The sequence below is a fragment of the Aspergillus welwitschiae genome (assembly GCF_003344945.1).
Source record: "Aspergillus welwitschiae strain CBS 139.54b unplaced genomic scaffold BDQ94scaffold_10, whole genome shotgun sequence".
NCBI lineage: Eukaryota > Fungi > Ascomycota > Eurotiomycetes > Eurotiales > Aspergillaceae > Aspergillus > Aspergillus welwitschiae.
In genome coordinates, this window is record NW_020798704.1 from 805,493 (window position 1) to 822,313 (window position 16,821).

The following is a 16,821-nucleotide window of genomic DNA, read 5'->3' on the forward strand; positions in this document are numbered from 1 at the left end:
CGCGAGATTAGAGACAGAGTCGAAAGAGAGGGAGAGAAACAGATCGAGGGGGGAGGAGGGTGGGATTGAGAGGGGAAATCGTGGATGGTGAAGAAGCAGCAGCAGCAGCAGTGGATGCCCAGGGCAGCAGATTTATGTAAGGCTGATACTAAGCATTACGAGGCGTCAAGCCAGTATTTCTCCGGGGAAATAGTGATAGGCACGATTTATTGAACATCCAAGCATCACTTGTCGATCTGCTCGATATATTCCCAGCCTACAGCCCATCAACCACAAACGGAATCTTCAAACCGGGGAGTTCAGTATAAATCGGATTGTTTTTTTTTTGTTTTTTGGATTTGGATCGAGAATCCGTGGATCTGAGCGACTCACCGCCCACGAGTAAGATCCCCGAGTCTAATTCAACTGATCAGCTAACCTTCTTCTCCCCTTCTTTCTTCCCCCCCCCCGTCGTCAGACCCGCCTCGATCTCCTTTCCTGGGGCTTATCATCTTGAATCTCTATCGCCGGAAAGGAACATTTCAAGCCACCTCTGCGACGCTCCAAGGATATATACTCTGTCCTCTTTTTAATCTGTTACTCTTCCCTTGTCGGCACTATGGTTGTTTACTCCTTCTATATCTTCGATCGTCATGGTACCTCCCTCGCATCCATCTCTCCCTAGCCATTTCAATTGACGTTGCTAACCACGTCTCTCCCTTCCTTCTAGCTGAATGCATCTATAATCGGCGCTGGCTGCCACGCCCAACCTCCATGACAGGCAGCAAATCATCACGACCGACTTCCGAGACATCTGCTCCGGGTCTCCCCGCAACATTAGGCCAAACTGCGCGCGCCACGGACGACGATGCCAAGCTCATCTTCGGTACTGTTTTCTCCCTGCGCAACATGGTTCGCAAGCTAGGAGGCGAGGACGACAAGTAAGGACTCCACCCTACAGCGACGAGGCAACTCAACTGGGAGGACAGTCATTGACCGCTCGGCCACGTTTATAGCTTCGTTACCTACCGCACTAGCCAATACAAGCTCCATTACTACGAAACGCCGACCAATATCAAGTTCGTTATGCTGACGGACCTCAAGAGTCCAAGCATGCGCGTTGCTTTGCAGCAGATCTACATCAATCTATACGTCGAATACGGTACGCTCTGGCTAGTTTAAACGATGACCTCCTCTACAGCTGTATGCTGACCACCTCTATTTCTAGTGGTCAAGAACCCGTTATCTCCCACCGAGCATCCAGGTGGCATTGGAGTGAACAATGAGCTCTTTGAAGAGTCTCTGGAACAGTTTGTGGTATGTGCCATCAACGTCTCCTAGGCGGATGTAATCTAACCTACAGCAGACTCGTGTTCTATCGTGAAACGGACTTGGATATAGATGAACACTCTGTTCGCTCATGGGTCTGAGTCGAACTGAGCCCCAGGCTTAATTGTCAAGCCACCACAAACAAGCATCCATGTAATAGCGGAACAGCCCGTCCTGCATCCCTATGACATCAGAGTGCCGTCGTGCGGCAACGGTCCGATGCGGCGGATGCCTTCCCCGGAGTCCCTTTACGGTCGACTGTCGACACACGCCGCAAGTCCGTTACTCGAGCCACAAAGTGTCAGAGCTACATCAGCGCATTGCTCGCAGACCTGAATCGAAACCCGACACCGGGCCGCGTCCGGCACAGACAGCGACCAAACCAGGAACAGGCACAATCTCATGGTCATGAGGGTGAAACGAATTTATGACTTCACGTCTTATCATTATACAATTTCCATAAATGAAACATTAAGAGCATACATGTCCACCCAATCAATCATAATTCATCCTCCCAACATAATTTACACACATAAACATCACATTATATCATCCATCATAACACCATGTACCATGGCGTCAATCAAGCATACCGAGTACTTGAAGTCCCAACATTTCCATACAACACCTCATCCGGCAAGTCATCCTCATCAGGACCCTCGGAATACTGGTTCCGAGTCTGCGGCTTCGCGCCCCTCGTCCTTCCTGGGATCACATTGCTCTGATCAATCGCCTCGTCTTCATCTTGAGCTGTATCCACAACCATACCATTAGCATGTATCCTTAAAACCATACAATTTTTTAAAAGTCCACAGAAAAGGTAAAGAGTTGAGCATACCAAGCTGCTGGTCCGTGTTCGAATAAGGCGGCTGTACCGGATCCTCATAGGGTGCCTGGTCCCGGGCTACGGGGACCTGGTTCCTCAGACTCGATTGCGTCTCATGCGCGTACGAGTTGTCGTGGAAGGTGCCGGACACAGGGGACGGGTCGTTTTCGTCCTCGTAGAGGTCTTCGGCTTCGCGTTCGTAGCGGTTGGACATTGTGATTGCTTAGCTTCTATAGCTTCTTGGTATGATTTGATTGATAGAATTGTTGAAGATTTGGTTTAAGAAAATGATACTCATTCGGGAGATGAAGGGGGGTATTTATATCTTATTCTATACAGTGATGGAGGGAGGGAGATGATGGGTTGATGCAAGATTGATGTCAGGTTGATGGGATGAGATTGGGTTTGGGTTTGGGGTTTAGGTTTGGAAGATGTCATTTGTTTCATTGAGTTGGTGCTATTTATTTGCTCTGCTTGGGGGTGTTGTATTGCAGTATCTCTTGTGTGATAATACTGGGATACGATGCTGTGCTACAGGTAGGTCAAGTGTGAGAGGGTTGAGGTGATTGATTGTGGGGATGGTGATGGTGATGGTGTCACGACATGCTTTCAATCGTCATCTCTGGATAGAATACAGTGTAGATGGATGGCCAATTGTGTAAGGCAGCATGCTGCTACGTGCTACTGCTGTGCAGTTAGTTTGTATACACATGGTAGGGCTGGTTCGGCTGAAGCGGGCGAACCAAACGTAGCAACCCCCCAAACAGCAAATCAGCAAATCAGCATCAAAGCCAACGGCTCCCACGACAGGGAAATCAGAAAGCTCTAGAAGCTACAGGTTGGTTCGGCATCATATCAACCATGAATGAGCTCAAATGGCGGGAATGACATCGCCCTGACTCACCGTGAAGTAATTCGCCACGGCCTGGCCAGAACCTTTGCTCACTCACCGCCGCCCTCCCTTCTTCCGCCGGGGCCTATCGGTCTGAACCCATGTTTTTTTGGTGTTCCTGGCTTTTGTTGATGAGCGATTTGCAAGACACCAATGGCGGCATGCCCGGGGGAGACGTGACGGGATGTGGTGTTGTTGTTCGCTGCCTTTTCTTCTCCCGTCTGATTAAAGGCCGCTAACTATATGTGTCTTACCTAATCAATCCCATCGCACCAGGTATGTGCACACACACATATACCACCAAGATCTAATTCATGACCCTATTTTTAACAAACTGCTATTTGGCATGGTTCATCTGACTGTTTCTTCCTTCCGAGCGAGGATAACCGGAGGAGAGAGGCAGGCTGTGTTCAACGGATCGGATGAAGCCGTGCGCCAGAACACGAGTTGTGCTTGTGCCAAGTAAGCTCAGCTCTCGGATTGAGTGAGTGACTCACGGGACGATCAACAAAAAAAAAAAAACAAAAAGAAAGTTGTTGAAGATACGGTCAGAGGGACTTGGGCCGTTTCTGGTCTGCACAGCACGGGCAGCTTGGCTGTTGACTTTCTTTTTTTTAGAGCCAAGTCTATACTCGGTCTTTGATAGGTGGGCTTGTTGTTTTCGTCACGGATTTGCTGGACAATTGAATCGGAGAGCAAGCCGTTATGTCGAGTCAGTCGGGAGTCGGAAGACAAGAACACATATGAAGACGATGTCCGAGATGTTGAAACTATTGTGGTTCGGTTCAGCTCAGTTCAGTTCAGTTTCTCTCTCCGCATGATCAGGATTTATGTCTCCGATTACAATCAGCTGATACTTAAGACTCAGGATGTGCCGTGTTGCCGAACAGATGCGAGTTGTCCTTCGACATCATACCTAGTCGTAGATAAATAGTCAATGAGCTGGTTTCTGTGTGAGTTTGGGCAAGTTAGTAGTTAGTTGGGCATGTACATTGATCCTGACAAAGCAGCAGCAGCAGCAGCAGCAGCAGCAGTTGTCCGATCGTCGGGCAAAGGAAGGAAGGGCAATTCCGGGAGTGCTGCAGTCAGTCCCACACCGTCCCTTCATAATGAGTTTCACACCCACAGCCATGGCAGCACCTTGTCATCTGTATAAGGAGAAACGAAAGCAGCAGCAGCTTAATCTGGCTCGGGAAAGGAACACGCGGATGCGACGAAAAGCTTGAACCGGCTCGCTCGTCCAGTCATTCGCCTTCTCGGCTAGTTTACGTGGAGAGGGATCCTAGAATGAGAGGGCCAACAAACTAAACAGTTAACCTCCCCACTGCTACCGTAACCCGGGCGAATGAACCCGCATCCCAAGCCACCACTGTCTCCATTCTCGCTGTTGGATTATGGACGTTGGGTTGGACGGGGTGCGCGGAGTCCGTGTGCCTGTGAAGTCATATCCCGCAGTGGAATGTCCAACCAGGGGAAAGAGAGGGAGGGAAGATACGGGGGATCCTAAGAAGATCGTCTTTGGAGATAGGAAAGGAACAACCAAAGCATTTTAGTTAGGTAGAGATAGTGAGCAGCTGTAGCTTGGGTTTCTGCTGCTGCTTTATGCTGCATTCTTTTGCTGAATAGAACCAATTGCATGGTCCGCAAGGACGTCTCTCAAGTGTCTCGACTAGGCACTCTAGATACCGGGTGACTGACGGGTGGTGATCAACCATGCGGTGGCTGTCTGGATCCCGCATATTGGAGGGGGAGGGGGTAAATACGGAGCAAGCAGAATGACGATGAAATTAAGGATGTTCGGGGATCCATTTCATTATCATACCACATGGCAAGTTTCTCTTTCCCGCCACAGAATGGTTCAGCCCGCAATTGATCGCTGCTCTTGGATTGGATCTTCACCATACTTTACAGGGAAGGGAGAGGGCAAGAGAGAGAAGAGGAGCAAGTAAGTCCCCCGTATTTTGGCATTACGAGAATCCCGACCTCTTGTTGACTGACACTATTATCCCCGTCACCAGGATCCATGCTCATCTTTCATCAATCGGGTGGCGGTCGCCAGTCTGGCAGTTCGATCATCCCATCAATGCGCAGAGAGAGGGAGAGCAAAACGACAAGGGCTGAGAAGCATGGGTGAAGTATTATTCCCTTATTGCTCGCGAAATGAATCGAATCGAAATGAAATGAAATGAAATGAAATAATGGTGTTGTCTGATCGGAATACTAGCGGTCAACCAAGAGCTCTCTCACTCTCTTTCTCTTCCTTCTCTCTCTTACTAGATAGATTCCTAGTAGATGCCTGCCTAGGCTTCACTACCTGACGGGATTTAGCTCTAGCTTTGGCAGTGTTTCCCGTAAGTAACAACAATCACCATGCCATATTGCCATCAAATTGGCCGACAGGTGGTGCCTAAGTCAAGTCCGACAGACCCTACTTAATGTGTAGTGACCTACTTCCCCCTGCTTCTCTAATTAAGTCCGTTTCTTCCCTAGTACGGAGTACTCCGGACTTATTCTCCATCTTTGTATCCATAACCAGGCTGGGGTTCGGCCGGGTCTTTTTCGGCAGGAAGGGGAAGGATACATACATAGTTACTAGTTAGTTAGTAGTTGCACGCGTACCTCATCCGTATCCATGGAACAAAACATTCACATCCACTCGTGGTATTTTCTTAGCCGGAAACCGTATCGGAAGGCGGTTGTTCCTCGTTTCCGAAAAGTTTTCCTCGTGGAATTTCCCCTCTCCTCCCCAGTTGGTTAGTTAGTTGGTTGGTTAGCTATGATTGCCAGTTCACTTGCTTCACTCAGTTGTTCTAGTACACAGTAGTAGTGTTCAATCATGCTTTCTCCTTTTCTGTTTTTACTTTTCCTTCATTTGATCAGTAGACTGATTAACTGACTGACTGAATGAATGATGATTATAACCTTTTCTAGCAAGTAAGCTAGCTAGAGATACGATGCCGATCTGTTCATTCACCTGTTTTTGCTTTTTAGTCGCGCCCGCCCAGATGTATGTAGCCGAAGTCAGGGTTGATCCCACCAAATCATCCACGGTTTTATCAGCGATCCGATCCAAATCATAATCACTACTGCATCTTCTAACGTACGGAAGATGTGGCCTCACTTCCGTAGTTTGCTGATAATCCATCATCCCATCGAGATTGTACTGCAACGCTATATGTATTCAATTGTAATTTACAAAAAGAAAAAGTAAAAAAGAAAAGGAAAAGGAAAGCAAGCTGTAGCTCTTGCAGCTGCTTAGGTTCTAGCTCATGGAAGATCCAGAGCTCAGCTCTCCCTCCTTCCCTCTCCCTCTTCCTCTCTCTCTCTCCTCTCTTTCTTTCTCTTACTGGAGAGAAACTGAATAGTTTCACCCTCACACACGCGCACCAAGCTGGATCGGTACACCGTCACATCCCCCACTGGCGGGGACATCCTTAATGGAGTACTTAACCCAGGTTTCAGTAGGAAAGTAGGGTACTAACTATACACCGGATTGCAAAACCGGGGAGGATTGGAAAATATGTAGACTAACCGTGAATGAATCAGTGATTAAAATCCAATACTTAGCTTTCCACCATGGCTCGGCCAGGTTTAGTGTCCATGGACTAGTAATGTAGACAAGACATGAGAAGTCCTCGGAACCGACCCACTCGGTGTGGTGCATCCATTCCCACTTTGAGCTGCATCGCGGACTGGACAATCATGCTAATTTCGACGGGACCGTTTTTCTCCCTTTCTTCTCTCGTTGGATCGCTCTCCCTATCATTGGCTGGGAAAAATCCCTCGTGCTAATTGAATCTGAACGCGATCCGTCCACCGTGTGTGTTCCCGTCGATACATCATGCAGTAGTGGAGAGGAGAAGAAAAAAAAAAAAGGAAAAAGCATGGGGCATCCGCCGCACCTTCAGGTTATTCCTCCTCCATCTCCCTATCCACTGGATAATATCCTGCCACCCGGAACACGGGTACTGGTGGTGGGTGGTGGATGGTGGATCCGATAGAAGGTCGATACTGTGTGTTCTGTAGGGAGTGAGGAGAGGAAACTGTGTGTAACTAGCAGTAACTGGTATGGTGTCGAGTTAGCACCTGCAGGCCATTTCACTCCCCTTCTTCTGCCCCCAACTTTTAGTTAGTCTAGCCTCGTCGCGTGGGAACTTCAAAGCTCCAAATCTCTGTGTGCGTGTGTGTTTTTTCGGGTTCGTACTACCCTGAGTGGTACAATCCTGACAAGCGACAATAGCCCCATTGCGAGACATTTGTTTGCCCAACAAAAAGAGACGCTATCTTAGCTCTCCGCAAGTCACTACTAAGTACTGACAAGTCGGTTGGATGGAGCAAGCTGCTGCTGCTGCTGCTAGGTATGCCCATGGAGCACGCTGGTTATCAGCGGATCTCCGCAAATCAACATACGGGCTATGCCTATGACATGGGCCAGGGTGGCTGTCAATCCATTAACCATCCCTACCTCTGCCCACTGCACCAATACCCAGTCAGCTACACAGTAGTACTACTCCGTACCCTCCTCTAAATCATAGTAAGGTCCGCCAACCTAAAACCTTTACGACCGAGGTCCGGTGCAGCTGTTCATGGAGAACCCACGTCATTTGCAACCCTCTTAGCGCACTGGTGGGTATCGCCTTTCGTTCAGTCGTGACAAGCCGGAGGACGTCGCTAGCCCGTCCGCATAAAGCAGGAGTGTTTGTTGCAATAGTACACCCCCGAGTGGTCGCCAGGTAGGAGTAGCGCTGCAGATGATTACCTTGCTCTCTGAGATGCCAATGATGGACATGCTCGGCAGAGCAATGACCGTCAGACGGCTTGAGAGTTACTTGACTTGCATCCTATAGTTGCTTGTTTAAAGCACTTGGGGGTACGAGAGGCGGCGTCCGACTCGGCCTGGCCTGCCGCTGTTATTGTTGTCGTTGTTGCTGCTGCCGCTCCTCCTCCTTCTTGATCAGCTCCAGAAACATTATGTGGTTTGATAAGTTTCGACATCCGTTCGCCCTTGAAGTTTGGACCCTGCTGACCTTGGCCCCCCACGAACAAATCGGGTATCTGACACCCAAATGGGGGGATGTGCATCAAGGAAAGTTGCCTCCATCGCAGACTAAGAAAAAGGCTCCGGTGGTCAAGAGAATAGGAGAGAAACGGAGAGACATTTCTTCATCTGATCGCAGGCTAAGAACACCTAAGTAAGGGGCCTTCAGAGACAGATACTACCTTTCTGCGGGTCAAGAATAGAGCCTGTTGGCTAGAATCACCACCATTACCACCAGGTGGTCCAGACAATCAGAAATAGTATGTAAGTATTAATGAAAGGTCCATGTAGCACCTTCCATTATTGGCGCGGGGAGATGTTTTGACGACAACATACATATCTAGTATGATAGTAGTGGTAGTAACATATGCTGTATGCTGTATAGTAGTATCGGTGCCACCGAGAGGGCATCCAGCCCACCTGCCCGACTAAGTAATAGCAGTGGCTGTATTTCCCGTCTGGTTAGTGGCACTTGAGCTAGCGACCCTCAGCCCCTCAATGATTGTCATAAAAGAATCTGCAGGATCGCATGAGATAAAGCAGACACGACATGGCCAGCTGTAGGCAGACAAGATATATGCTTGGCATAAGTGCGCGCACACCAGAAATGGGGTCAAAGATGGAGAAAGAGGCCACCGTGAAATGCAGCCAACGACTGGTGGGTGCTCTTCCCCTTGAAGGGGGTCAAGAGGGTTCAGGTTGGCCGCCGCTAACCACAGTATTCACTCTGGTGCAGTCCACTTATTTGATTTACTTGTATGTGTTGTTTTGGATGGATGATTTACTTTTCTTGGGGGGCGTAAATGTTACCCCTCATGCGGGTAGCATGACCCTTGAGTAACTTAAGTGATGGCTTTGGCTATCAGTTCATCAATAATCAGAATCATACTTGAAGCTGATGGTGGCTCCGCCCTGCCACGCTGGTGAGGAGCCGCCACACGAAGCTCCGGCCAAGTAACTAACTACTACTAGGTATTCAGAACCGTAATAGTAACGATAATACGCCAGGCATCCGACTACTACTTACCATACTATATTATACTATACTCGATACTAGTCGAACATCCGACCACTCGTGCTTTACGCCAGTGAGCCACCCAAGCCATCGGTCTCCCCCCCCACCCCATCATCCATGATGTGCGGGGACCGAGGGTTGGATTGAGGCTGTGCGGCATCTGCAGTGTTGTGATCCGAAATTTAAGGTCGTTCCGGAGTCAGTGACTAATCGCATCCTCGATACGGACAGCGGCTATGACACAAACGTCATGGTTCTGAGGAGGGTGGAAGGGGGATTGTGCGAGACCAAGCGAGACCAAGCGCAGAGAGTGGTCGCAAGGCGAACGTCATCCGACTGATTTTCGTGTAGCCAAATGAGGGGAAAAGTCAAGCTGGTTTGGACAAAAGAGAAAAGGAGAGTGACAATCTGCGATCCCATCGGCTCTGGGACCCATTCATGTCGCAAAGACAACTTGACAGTCGGTAACTATCTTAACTAACATTGAGTGGTTGCGCGTAAATGACGACGGGACAACGAAGCAGTTGACTGGACATCGGGATCGCTAGCAAAAAGCAACACGGAGGAAGTGGTTAGTAGCTGATGAATGTGAACGCGGAAGCAGCCCCAGTAACGGAGTATTAGCTCCAAGGATCTTCCGAATTAATCTTACATCTTACAGCGGATGGAGACTTGGTCTTGCAGGACAGGACAGCCCTGTCTTTCTTAGAAAGCAGGTAAATTGCCAGTCAGTCACTTACTACTGCCGCTGCTGCTGGAGGAGCAGAGACGCCCGCGCCACTCTGGTTTCGTGACGGATTTGCGGATTAAGCACTACGTAGAATACTAGTCACTGCTATTTTTCCACACATTAGAACTGATTATCAGGGTTCTTTTAAGGGAACAGGTCTCGACTCGAGAATAGCTGCATATGAAGTCATCGGTCAACGAATCCCTATTAAAAAAACCCTGAATAGTAACCAGCTACATTGGGGATCAAGTGCCTGGACATTTCCGAGCAGAATATTGCTCAGTGGAAACGAGTGTGGCTGCAACTGTATGATACCATACCGTTACAGTAACAGAAGGCCAACGCAGACCTGCGAACGGGAAGCGGTAGCGAGAGTGTATGGTGACTCTCTCTTGCCTTCCTCACCTTGATTTCATTGTTATTAGTAGAAGTATTACTCGATGCTGACCCGAGCCGGGAATTCCCACTAGGGGAGCACAAAAGGAGAGAAAGACAACTGATACTGATTAGATCAAAAACCCGAAAGAGAGACACACACACACATAGAGAGAGGGGGGCTGTCCTTTCTTCCACATGCGGTAACAACGGGAAAGTCCCTCATCTTTGTAACCTCAATCAGAGGCTTGTATCCGGTTCCCACAATTTGAAGATGATTAATAATAAGACCATAATAATAAAAAACGGGAAAATAATAAAATCATTTCATCGAATGGGGGTGAAAGAAAAAAAAAAGGACCTGTGGTTCCTTTAGGTAGTTGGAAGGAGAAAGAAGAGGGGACTTCCTACTAACTAAGCAAGCCCACCCCCCCATAAGTTGCTCCTCAGCTAACTATTGCTTGGTTACTTCGACCACTGCCTCCATCATCCAGAGTCTCATACTTCAGGTTAGGTTACCTGCCCGGCACCAACCTGCGACGCCCGCGGCGTACTACGGTACCAGTTAGGGTATTTCAACCTGAGCGCCCCCGGTGGACTAGGCTGAGCCTTCTTCCCTCCTCTTCCCTATTTTCTTACGAGAGCCTTTCCCCCGGGGTAATTTTCATCGGCACAACAGCTGTTTCCCTCCTGACTTTAGCGGAATTCGCAAGGCAACGAGCCAAGTCTTCTCTCTCAAGGACCCTAGTCTTGTCTGTACCGTTCCATCTGGGCATTCCCGTGCCTTGTTGCGCCGTGCTTTTTTTTATTTTTTTTAAAATCGAATTTTTCTCATTTTCATTATTTTATTATTTCTTATTTGAATTTTTCTTTGGCTGGAATTTTTATTTTTTATTTTGCCCACCCTTTTGACTAAACAAAACGGAGGGGAAAGGGAAAAAAGAAAAAAAGAAAAAGTCTTATTGTAATTTCCACAACCCAAAATCACTTTCGTCACTCTAGAAGAACAACCCCCGTCGCCTCAGGCCACCACCACGACCGACTGGGGCCACCGCAACTTTTTTCTCTCTTCCTCCCCCCCCGTCCCTCCCAACTTTCTTCTTCATCTCTCAATTTCTTTTCCATAGCCATTGTCGTTGGCCTTTGCAGCTTCGTGCTGTAGGCTTTTAATCTTCTCCCACCTTGTCACGGGGGGCATTCTTGTGCCTCTTCACCTCCGTGTACTCTTCATTTCTCACTACCGCACATGACTCCACAATCTGCTTCACCAGTACCTTCCGCAGTCTCCTCCACCGCAGCGTCACAGATCTCCTATGATTCTCGAGATGGAGAGCCCCAGGTAACACGTGCTTTAGCGGGCATGAATCTGTCCGCCGCGAACGGGGACGTCCTCCCCGTTCCTCCCACCCCCGCAAAGATCGCTAGACCTACCATGGCCAATCGCATCTCCCGCATGTTCTCCAATACTGGGAAGTCGACTCCGAAAGAGCAGGAATCGCATCGCGACTTCTCAGACAGCAGTACAGAAAGCATCAAAGCTCCCTCGAACGCCAGTATCAAACAATCCAAGCCCACCTCGAAACCCTCCTCCAAACCTAACTCCAAGCCATCCTCCAGAGCCCCCTCGCGACAGGCGTCTACGAAAGAGGAGGCCGAGAAGAAGCCAAAGTCCAGCAATGGCAAAGATAATAAAGAAGCTGCCCCGGTTCACAAACGGTTTGAGTTGCCCGGAGATGGCACTCATAACCATCACCTCCGCAGCGCAAGACGACAGGAGAAGCTGACGGATCTACTACGTGACATGCTGGGCGGTGGCAGGAAGAAGGACGATCACGTGGACGAGCAACAGCTATCGCTTATGTCTACATGGATCGACCAGTTTAAAAACGAACGGGACAAGCTGGCCGCTGACAAGAAGGGCGGCCCCAACGCCACAGCTTCGCTGGTTGACAAATATGGAAAATGCCAGGAGATTGTTGGCCGCGGCGCCTTCGGTATCGTTCGGATATCCCACAAGGTGGACCCGAGAGACTCCAAAGTTGAGCAGCTGTATGCGGTCAAAGAGTTCCGTCGTCGTCCGCAGGAGACGACTAAGAAGTATCAGAAGCGGTTAACGTCGGAGTTTTGCATCTCCTCTTCCCTTCGCCATCCCAACGTCATTCACACCCTCGATCTTCTACAGGACGCCAAAGGCGACTACTGTGAGGTAATGGAGTACTGCGCCGGAGGCGATCTCTATACCCTCGTGTTGGCGGCCGGGAAACTGGAAGTGGCCGAGGCGGATTGCTTTTTCAAGCAGCTTATGCGTGGAGTGGAATACATGCACGAGATGGGTGTTGCCCACCGTGACCTCAAGCCTGAGAACTTGTTATTGACCACCCACGGAGCTCTCAAAATTACAGATTTCGGAAATGGAGAATGCTTCCGCATGGCATGGGAAAAGGAAGCTCACATGACTGCGGGTCTCTGTGGTTCAGCCCCTTACATCGCCCCGGAGGAATATGTCGAGAAGGAATTCGACCCTCGAGCGGTCGACGTATGGGCGACGGGCGTCATTTACATGGCCATGAGGACCGGACGCCATCTCTGGCGTGTGGCCCGTAAGGACGAGGATGAATTCTACCAACGCTATTTGGAGGGTCGTAAGCATGAGGATGGTTACGCTCCCATTGAAACTCTGCATCGGGTAAGTGTTTGAGCGGACCCCCTCGCTTCAAGTTGACACTGGCTCATAACGTCTCCCAGGCGCGTTGCCGAAACGTAATCTACTCTATTCTGGATCCAAATCCTTCCCGCCGTATCAATGCCTCGCAAGTCTTGAAATCCGAGTGGGTTCGTGAGATCAAGCTGTGCAAGGCTGGTGAGGAGGGATACTGATACATGGTCTCGACGGATTGATCGGACGTTGTTCCGGGCTGTGTATCCCTGATGGTGGTCTGCCTGTTTCTGTTTGTCTGCCTTTGGCGACTGCTCAAAAACCATTAACCCGGGCGGTTTATGTGTTTCCCCCGTTCCTTTTGGGAGGGTTGTCTATTCTATTTATTCCCGGTCCTTCTGAGCTGTTCTATAGAAGGAGGCACCTTTGATTTTACACTACTATACCGGCGCATGTTTCCTGTCTTCCATCTTTTTCATCATCTGCCTACTAGCTTATGGGCTTAGTTTGGTCGTCATGTTTTCATGCCAATGCAACGAAGAGTCATGACCTATGAGCCACCTTTCCATTTCTCCCGCTTTTTCATTTTCGCCATGGTTCTATTTTTCTCCTACGTTCGATACCTTTTCTTGTCGCATTTCATGCATCTCAGGCATTCTTTGATTGGTCTCATTTCCCGATATGCGTTTTTAATGGGCCTTGTCAGTGGCTGAATGACAAATACCGATAGGGGAAAGTTCTCTTTCTGCCCGGGTTATGTTGATCATGCTGGCTGTTTTTTTACCTCTCTTGTTCTGGGTCTGGGCGCGCATATATTTATCCTCATCGACGGTGTTGGAGCATTATGGGTTCTGTGAGATGTAGCATCGGGAGGTTGTATTAGTATGGGCGGTGTGATTTATCTTGGGATACCCCATTTGCAGCACATAATCCAGTATAACAATGAGCCTCCGCATCTTATTTTGAAAATACACCTGCGCATTGTTGAGATTTGGAGCATCATTTCTAGGAAGGCGTTTTGGGGGTGAGCCGGCGGGAGTCATGGTGAGTTGGCCTGACACTGCAGAAACAGGAAGTATGGTGGCTTGCTCGATGCTTCCTCCTTAATCTCATCGTATATGATTTTCCCCATTCATCAGCCTTTCCTTCCCCGTGCGATTATTCCCGGAGTAGACGGACTCATGGCTCGACCCTACCGACAGACCTCGGGTCCGAACCAAATGGCGGTAGTATCATTTAGGAGCTCGATGACCGACTGGAGTACAGTTGGCAGCGTCTGCTTGGGCTCGGAAATATGGAGCCTCCCACACTCTACAGTCCTTTTCCCCCCTTTCCCAGTCGGTCGGCCGATATCTGATGATGATGACTATGACTCTTATGGGCATCTCAACATTTGTTAGCTGCCCTTATTTTACTTGCTGCTGGATACCATGCCTACCCCGACTTCTGAGGGGAAGAAAAAAGCTACATTTTCCGATCATATAATCATGCAAGCAGCAACGGGCCCTGTGCAAGGTAGGCCAGCTTCTGGCTCTCCCTTCTGAACAGCTGGAAATGGTTACACGCCGACGTCTGCAATAGGGCGAACCTTCTTCCAGCAAGCCAAAGGGAAAAAAGAAAAAAATTCTGACTTCAGGATGGTGAAAGGTGTGGATCCATCCAATAATGTTTGCATGAGGGGCATTTGAATCAGAAAGTACAACTAGCATAGAGGCCGATGCGTGAGCGACTTGTTACTATTTGTCTTGGGCCCATACTTCTATCGATGCCAAGATCTCCTAGGCAGCCAAGACGCACAGCATTCTCCCATCCTCCAACACTCCATGCCGAACCAATGGTTAAGAAAACCGGTCTGGAGGTCTGGAAGACTCCATTTCATGTACCTAGGTACGCCTGAGATGGGCGTGTGCATCAGATGCATCAGGTGCCTCAGGTAGGCCGGCTGTCCAATCAATAGGGGTCATTACAACAAAACATGCGCCGTACGGAGCTGCAAACGGAGGAGACGCCGGACGCGAGCCAGATCAAGCTTGCTTGGCGCATTATGCAGCCCCAAAAGGAACGCGAGCCCGTAGTTCAATAGGAACCGATCCTCGGAGGAAGGCTAGCTTGCTGAAACCCTGGACTGGTGGAGCTCGAACAGCTCAGCAGCGCTCAGCAGGTCTGTCTGTCTGTCTGTTGGAATCGATAGGTATTTTGTGTGTCCGCTAGCTTTCTGATCGTTTTGTCCGTTCGACGACACAAACACACCACTGCATATCTATCTTGTAGCACCTTTTTCTCTTGTCCTTATGTATCAATGACTAATTTCTCCTGACCGTCTTCGACTCAATCCAAGCATGCATGATTCATCCCCCTTTGTTCGAGCCATTGCCCGATCCCGTAGTGGAATGCCGCCCTCGGCAGTCTGGCCAGCCCTATGCAGTTGGCCTCGCCCAGAAGGATCACGCCGTGCAACTTGGACAGGCAGCACCATTTTTTACCTAAGCCGAGAAACTAATTATGGGCAATCCAGGGCCGCCAACGACCACGACCCTGAAGGCAAGGAACACCCACTTGAAGGCCGAATTGGAAATCAGGTGGATGTCAACCATGCAAGGCTGGCCATACTAACCTCATGGAGCAGGATTTGGGTCTGGATTCCAAACTAAAGGAGGTCCCAATGTCGATTATACTTGGCAAATTGTCTCTCATTGCGAAGTCAATTTGGTGCCCTCTTCTTTGTATACCATGTACAATCAACGCATACCTGGATTTTCAGGGTGCGGGTATGTCCAATGAAGTTGTTGCTAATTGGTTTTCACAATAGGATTGATTCCCTGGTGTATTGATCCATCATCTTCAGGAATGCTGGAGCGATGAACACTGTCTCGCTCCGTCATTGGTAGACCTTGCGGTCTTTGAGGATGGCTCTGACAAAACGCGGATAGACGCGGATTGCTGCGCATGAATAATATGCTCGTCCTAGTATACGATACCCGCGGCATAAGAAGCATCGAGCTGCAGGTGATTTTGAATAGTGTGCGCTTGTCTAAGGAGTATTGAACGCGTGAAGAATGTTTGTGTGACCACAAACATTGAGATCAGGGTTTGCATGTACCCCATACTTTTTCGCTTACAACTTCTACTTGTCACTTGACAGAATCTCGATGCACTCCAGATGAATGCTACACTATTACATGAAGTCTAATGCCATCGCATGAAATGCATTATGCGGCATGAAGATGATGTTGTAGTATCGATACATTCTGATTGCCCCATAGGGCAACAGAACATCGAAACTCCGATGTAGCTTGTGTCACATTAAGATGGTCGCCCGATTCTGGCTGGCATCATGACGTCTCTAGCTACATCCAAAGTTGTACTCAGGCACAAGGCGAACCCACCCCCTTTCCTCTTTGACATCACCATCCCTATCTTTTGGAGAAAGACTCGAATTGCAGGCTGCCAAATTCCATTAATTACATGGAGGGGAGGGGCCGGCCTCCATGACGTCAGAAACGAGCAGAACCGGCAGCTCGGAAGTTCAAAACGGCTGTTTCGTAAACTTTCGCGGGTAATTTTACACATTCCATTTCGTAGGGCTGTAAGTTAAAAACCGAACAGTAAGATTTAGTAAATAATCGTGACACAGCCACGGAAAACAGGCAGAAAAGTGCACAGCCACAGCCACGCCAATCAATCAATCGATCAATCGAACGTCTCCGAACATCATTCCGTCCCGCATCGGGCATCTTGCTTTCTGAGGGCCTTTCGCATTCATTCAGTCAACACAGTGCCTAATCCCCCCCTTCTCCTCACATTATACACCTACTATATCCAGCAACCCACTCTGTCCTCCACCTAACGGAGTTACCGGTTCTTTGATCTCGAACATACACACACACACACCCCCCCCCCCCCCCCCCCCCCCCCCCCCCCCCCCCCCCCCCCCCCCCCCCCCCCCCCCCCCCCCCCCCCCCCCCCCCCCCCCCCCCCCCC

At 49.4% G+C, this 16,821-nt stretch overlaps 7 protein-coding genes across 7 annotated transcripts; 4 read left to right on the forward strand and 3 right to left on the reverse strand.

Annotated features, from left to right (window-relative positions):
• The first annotated feature begins 293 nt into the window (after nucleotides 1-293).
• BDQ94DRAFT_11676 (TRAPP subunit BET5) lies at nucleotides 294-1,537 on the forward strand. Its single transcript, XM_026763685.1, has 5 exons — nucleotides 294-635; nucleotides 710-920; nucleotides 996-1,141; nucleotides 1,208-1,296; nucleotides 1,346-1,537. Exons 1-5 carry the CDS (start codon nucleotides 599-601, stop codon nucleotides 1,361-1,363), a joined length of 501 nt encoding a protein of 166 aa, XP_026628291.1. The 5' UTR covers nucleotides 294-598; the 3' UTR covers nucleotides 1,364-1,537.
• A 354-nt stretch (nucleotides 1,538-1,891) lies between these two features.
• Nucleotides 1,892-2,348, reverse strand: BDQ94DRAFT_168923 (uncharacterized protein; the record flags this gene model as incomplete). The annotated part of the gene is made up of 2 exons (XM_026771176.1): nucleotides 1,892-2,058; nucleotides 2,147-2,348. 2 exons carry the CDS (start codon nucleotides 2,346-2,348, stop codon nucleotides 1,892-1,894), a joined length of 369 nt encoding a protein of 122 aa, XP_026628292.1.
• Nucleotides 2,349-5,507: 3,159 nt separating this feature from the next.
• Nucleotides 5,508-6,871, reverse strand: BDQ94DRAFT_140538 (uncharacterized protein). The gene has a single exon (XM_026765642.1). The coding sequence runs from the start codon at nucleotides 6,172-6,174 to the stop codon at nucleotides 5,884-5,886; it is 291 nt and encodes a 96-aa protein (XP_026628293.1). The 5' UTR covers nucleotides 6,175-6,871; the 3' UTR covers nucleotides 5,508-5,883.
• A 797-nt stretch (nucleotides 6,872-7,668) lies between these two features.
• On the reverse strand, nucleotides 7,669-8,588 carry BDQ94DRAFT_140540 (uncharacterized protein). The gene has a single exon (XM_026765643.1). The coding sequence runs from the start codon at nucleotides 8,106-8,108 to the stop codon at nucleotides 7,836-7,838; it is 273 nt and encodes a 90-aa protein (XP_026628294.1). The 5' UTR covers nucleotides 8,109-8,588; the 3' UTR covers nucleotides 7,669-7,835.
• Nucleotides 8,589-11,430: 2,842 nt separating this feature from the next.
• Nucleotides 11,431-13,061, forward strand: BDQ94DRAFT_168924 (serine/threonine protein kinase SAT4; the record flags this gene model as incomplete). The annotated part of the gene is made up of 2 exons (XM_026771177.1): nucleotides 11,431-12,870; nucleotides 12,930-13,061. The coding sequence occupies 2 exons, from the start codon at nucleotides 11,431-11,433 to the stop codon at nucleotides 13,059-13,061; spliced, it is 1,572 nt and encodes a 523-aa protein (XP_026628295.1).
• Nucleotides 13,062-13,948: 887 nt separating this feature from the next.
• Nucleotides 13,949-14,515, forward strand: BDQ94DRAFT_140543 (uncharacterized protein). Its single transcript, XM_026765644.1, has one exon. The coding sequence runs from the start codon at nucleotides 13,959-13,961 to the stop codon at nucleotides 14,238-14,240; it is 282 nt and encodes a 93-aa protein (XP_026628296.1). The 5' UTR covers nucleotides 13,949-13,958; the 3' UTR covers nucleotides 14,241-14,515.
• A 352-nt stretch (nucleotides 14,516-14,867) lies between these two features.
• On the forward strand, nucleotides 14,868-15,521 carry BDQ94DRAFT_140545 (uncharacterized protein). The gene has a single exon (XM_026765645.1). The coding sequence runs from the start codon at nucleotides 15,180-15,182 to the stop codon at nucleotides 15,489-15,491; it is 312 nt and encodes a 103-aa protein (XP_026628297.1). The 5' UTR covers nucleotides 14,868-15,179; the 3' UTR covers nucleotides 15,492-15,521.
• Nucleotides 15,522-16,821: the final 1,300 nt, after the last annotated feature.

Bases quoted from the DNA above. Each gene is read 5' to 3' on its own strand.
- BDQ94DRAFT_11676 (XM_026763685.1), top strand. From the start codon at position 599: ATGGTTGTTTACTCCTTCTATATCTTCGATCGTCATG. The intron at 636-709 runs GTACCTCCCTCG...CCTTCCTTCTAG, and splicing joins CTATATCTTCGATCGTCATG to CTGAATGCATCTATAATCGG. The intron at 1,142-1,207 runs GTACGCTCTGGC...CTCTATTTCTAG, and splicing joins CAATCTATACGTCGAATACG to TGGTCAAGAACCCGTTATCT.
- BDQ94DRAFT_140538 (XM_026765642.1), bottom strand. From the start codon at position 6,174: ATGATGGATTATCAGCAAACTACGGAAGTGAGGCCACATCTTCCGTAC.
- BDQ94DRAFT_140540 (XM_026765643.1), bottom strand. From the start codon at position 8,108: ATGCACATCCCCCCATTTGGGTGTCAGATACCCGATTTGTTCGTGGGG.
- BDQ94DRAFT_140543 (XM_026765644.1), top strand. From the start codon at position 13,959: ATGATTTTCCCCATTCATCAGCCTTTCCTTCCCCGTGCGATTATTCCC.
- BDQ94DRAFT_140545 (XM_026765645.1), top strand. From the start codon at position 15,180: ATGCATGATTCATCCCCCTTTGTTCGAGCCATTGCCCGATCCCGTAGT.